We start from the raw sequence: 4,898 nt of genomic DNA on the forward strand, positions 1-4,898 counted from the left end.
AACAGCACACTGTAGGGACAAGGAGAAACACTGATTTCTGACTGGAAGGGACTTTAATGATTCATAGTTTAGTTTAATTTAATTTAATGTCTAAGACTGGGACAGTTCAGTGAGTGCTCTGCTTGGACTTTTATTAATGATCAAACCCCATTACAATGTGGATCACATGCACTTACAGTCTGAGGTAATGCCACTGAAACAGAATGAGTTAGGTATTGTAAAGCAGGCTCTGCTAACACTGCTAGAGGCTGTGGGAGCAGCTTTTATCATGGGTTGAAGTTGGCAGTGATGCTGACATGGTGGGCAGCTAGCAGGCTAACCACAGAGCCTGCTAATGTCTGGTCCACAGTGGCTCTGCTCAACAGGCACTGCCAGGCCGAGCTTTCACTCACCCCGACGCGAAACCTGAGGAGCGCCAGTCGGATGCAGTGGGCCATGCACACGGGAGGCAGGAACCAGACTTTGGGCGGCGGGGTGCCCTTGTTCTGGACGTGGCTGATGATCTGCTGGGCGGTCTGCCTCTCGTTCACCTGTCGCTTGACCCACTCGTGAAGACGGCCTTTCTCCAGGGCGCCATTGAAGCACACCAGGAGCTCAATGTTGCCGTTGAAGCAGGCCTTGGAGAGGGCGGCCAGGTAGCCCAGCATGTGGTTCCACTGGCCCCCGCTGACCCAGTCGGTGTAGAAGCCTCCGTAGAGCCGGTGGAGGCAATTCTCGGCGTCCACCAGCAGTCTCAGCGGAGTCTGAGGGGGTCTCAGCCGGCCACCTCCAACCATACTCCCCCGGGCCAGCTTCTGGAGCTCCACCGGCACCACAGCGCTGGGGCAGTGCTTTTCAATGTACTCTTGGAAACCTTGAACACCCATGTTGAGCGTCGGTTAGAGGAGGCGGAAACTTAAAAGTGACTGGAAAAAAGCGAAATATCGGAGGAAAAAAACCGAAGGGGGTTTCAGAGCGCCTCTCCCCCCTGACAGTGACCGGCAGCCGGCTGCTAGCTGTGGGTGTTGCAGGAGTTGGAATAATGTCGAAAGAAACGAAATAAGGCTGCTATTCAGGCACCGTCAGTTTTTGGTGAGTTGTTTTTTGGTTCATGGCTGCTAGCTGCCATGTGTCGGTTCACGGAACCATGTCTGAGGTTGTGAGTCTGTCCGGAGTGAGAGGGAGACAGAGGCGAACACATGACGGCCTGGTGACGACAACACGCACCGGCACGTACGAGGAAACCGAGAGGGTTTGCCGCTGCGTACTTCCGCATTTGCAGTAAGCCCAAACCCTTCATTAAAAACATTGTTTTGTGGGTTTAGATACTTTTTACCTCCAATTGTTATTTAAAGCTGCAGTAGGGAAGTTTTATAAAAAAGAACCTGAAACGTTTGCTATTTCCTGTCAGTAAAAAATAAGGTTCCTCTTTTCACCTATACTTATTTATCTATGTATTTATGTGCCAACAATCAGTCCGAAGTCTAGCTATCTACAGTAGGCTATGTTAAAATAAATAAATAAAGAATAATTATTGACTTATTGGAGAGGTGATAAATAGTCTAGTAAAAATACTTAATGTTGTTATTAAGTATTACCATACCTCAGTCAGATATGGCCATCTACTTAGATCATGCAGTAAGTGCAGCAGACAATGTTGTTATTATTTTTATCATTGCCTTACCTCTGTTTGTTGCAGTAGAAAGTAGAAAAAACAAAACAGTGAGTAAGATATTAATTTAATTGTTAAAAAGGTGCTTATAATGTTGACTGTAACCGGACCTCTGTCAGATATACCCTATATCTACTTAGTGAAAAAGAGAGAGACTAGCAGGAGAGTTTTGCTAATATTATTCATGTTATGAATTAAAGGACTATTAAAGGAGGTGGGATGATGGGAAAACACCTGTTATCTGCATCACTGATTTAAGTGTAACACACAACATCAACAGGGCTGAGGTTTCCGAAGGCTGGATGTGAACTATCTTGTCAAGTTTGAATCTTTGGGTTTGAGGCTTTTGTTTCCTGATTTGTGGTGGGGTCACAGTTTCATCTCCAGAGTTTTATTACCAACCAGCCAATCAGCAACACAGTGGCCTTCCCATTTGTTGTATCGAAAGAGCTGAAAGCGAATCTAATCTCAACCACACACCTAAAAATAACTGACAGTTATTGAAAAGTTCACCATACCTGAGAACCAGTGTATCAAATAGCATTACAGTGTGGTTTAACAGATTTTCAGGGTTGGCATATGAGGGCCTTCTCAACAGACTACGGCTACTTTACTCTTTATAAATGGAGTAATGTGTCTACTGCTACCTAAGAATGTGTCATTAAATGTAAGATTTTGCTGTCTACAAGTTGAGAGAAGCAGACATTTAATAGCCTACTGTTCAATAATGTGACTGATGTGAAAATATACACGTTTACATTTCATTAAATGACCAATCAGTCATGAAGTAAGTGTCCGGAGTAGTTAATCTGGATTGCTCCAGCCTCATAAACAGAGAAAACATGTGGATGATGTCATATCCCCACACTACTGCTAGAGGGCAGCATACAGTTAGGAACTGCCTGTCTGTGCAGCAGTCATTCAGTAACTGACTTCTGCATTTTTTTGCAAACTTTGTTCGGTGATCTGGTAGTAACACAGAGCAACCAGCATCAACTGAAGAAGCAGACTGAAGCCCTGATGACAAGTGCCCAACTATTGTACACCATTTGCTATTAAACAATCTGATTCCCAGACTCAGATTGTTCCCCATCGCTGCTCTTCGTAATGCACAATCACATGTCTGTGACTTTCAGAATGAGGACTGACTCACTGATAGAGTGGCTGACTTCATTCTCTTTGTACGTTGTTGTATATCATAATATAACAATGTATATAATAATATAAAGCTTCAATAATAATTCCTATCTTACAGCTCTACTATCTCTGCTTATGAGGCTTAGTTTAACCTGGTGAAGGGCACTGGGGCAAAATGAGCTGCTGGGTCCACATTGACCCCTCATCCCCTCCTTCTCTGTGCATTGTGTTCAGTATTGCTGAAATGTGCACTTCGTAGGCACAACATGGCCTCAAGATCAGGCAGTATGACGCGAGACCCACCTATTGAAACTGAATTTGTCGTCCACTAATCATAGGGTTTGCAGTTCGATTTCCTACTCCTTCTGTCCACATGTCTTTGTGTCCTTGCACGGGCAAAACCCGGAACCTCAAATTGCCCCCAGCTGGCACCGTGCATGGTAGGAAAAACCCAAGAAAAAAGAAATGTATGTGAATATTTTTAGATTTGCGTGTAAATCATAAATCCACCCACCAACATACATGTACCATTGTATTGTAATGTAATTGTATCTATTGTTTCTCATCCTACATTACTGTATTTTGACATTTAACATTTCCTTTTTTTAAGTTCCTTTCATACTTGTGCAGTCAGGATTGCAATCAATCCTCTGTCTGCTTTACTGTAGTAATGTTTAAAACTGAACCTGCGACACGGCATGTTTCAATAAAACTGTTACACCACTTCTTAATGGCAGGCCATTTCCATAATTTTATTATACTACTTATATTTTTCTCTGTATTTTTAATATTACTATTTTATCTGTACATATATTGTGTTATTGTAAGTTATTTTTATTATTGTTTTTTATTGTATTTTATGATTTTCCTACTTTTTTATTATTATTTTCGGACTTATTCATTCATATACTGTATTTCTATGCACTGTCACGCAAGTAAGGGTGGGGTTGGGAGCGGGGGCACGGTTGTAACGTTCATGCTCCTGATATTATCATCTTGTTTTTTACGCTGCACAAAACAATAAAAAGATAATAAAAAAAAATACAAATATTTATGCAATTTTGTGGCCCAAAGGCAACCATTATAGAATCTTAATTAGAGGGTCAAAATACAAACGTTTGAATGAAAAATTATTTATTTTTAACACACACCAACTTCTGGGGGTGGTCTGCCTGAATTGCAATAAATTTGGACATAAAGATTTAAAGGATTGATTACATTGTTGGACTGCCATACTGTCTTGAAGATAGAGAGTAATCATGTATCAAAGACTTTAGCTGTACACTCTGCTGTCATTGTACCTGGATTATTTTAATTTAGTCTATTTAAGAGTACCGTAAAAAAAAGAGTAGTAGACTAGTTTTCATCAGGCCAAAATGTTAAAAAGGCTTCCTATAATATTCCAAAGCTGCCATCCTGTATCGGCAGCAGGTGGGTAGTAGACAAAATTGTGTACATTAGTGGATTAAGTAAAACAGTGAAGACACCAACCTGAGGGTTCCTGTTCTGTAATGACAGACCACTGATATTTCTGCAGAGGAGGTACAGTGAAAAAAAATATAATTTCCACTGCAGTGAGTAATAACAAATCACACTATTGAACTCCAGTTATGGAGTGTTGCACTTTCATTGGGGAACTCACAAAATAGTCAAAATTGAAGAAGGAGAGGCCAATATATCATGACCTTTAGTGCAGAGTATTGGTAAAGCTCCTTAACCACTGGATCCTGCATTCCCCAACCACCCCACCAGTTTGTAATGTAGGCTTTTTATTATGGTTAACAAAGTACTCAGCTGGAACGAGGATCCAGTTCAGCTGATGTACTTTTTTTTAATAACAAGTAAAATGTCTCAATATTCATACTCGTACATATAGCAACTTTTATTTTAAAAATATGTTTTCTGTAAAACGTTGTCTTACTTTAAAAACATTGCTCTACAGCAACTTCTGATCAATTTAAGGGTTCAATTAACAATGCTTGTTAATAAGCTCCTTCCACGTCTGTTTTAAGCCCCGTCCATCACAAGTACACATACAAATTCCAAAAGTCGGAAGTCAGAGGTCAGAACTGGGAATGACATCACAGCATGTATAGCCGCATGTCGTCAT

The 4,898-nt window shown here is 41.2% G+C and overlaps 1 protein-coding gene across 1 annotated transcript in view; it reads right to left on the reverse strand.

Annotated features, from left to right (window-relative positions):
- Positions 1-1,181, reverse strand: part of LOC118328861 (constitutive coactivator of PPAR-gamma-like protein 1 homolog) — a 4,093-nt gene extending 2,912 nt beyond the window's left edge. Inside the window, exon 1 of the mRNA XM_035662783.1 lies at positions 393-1,181. Coding sequence (XP_035518676.1) covers positions 393-866 — 474 coding nt within the window. The 5' untranslated portion in view covers positions 867-1,181. The remainder of the gene's footprint in view (positions 1-392) is intronic.
- Positions 1,182-4,898: the final 3,717 nt, after the last annotated feature.

Source organism: Morone saxatilis, unplaced genomic scaffold, assembly GCF_004916995.1.
Source record: "Morone saxatilis isolate NCDOM2014 unplaced genomic scaffold, NCSU_SB_2.0 Contig18, whole genome shotgun sequence".
In the NCBI taxonomy this organism is placed as follows: domain Eukaryota; kingdom Metazoa; phylum Chordata; class Actinopteri; family Moronidae; genus Morone; species Morone saxatilis.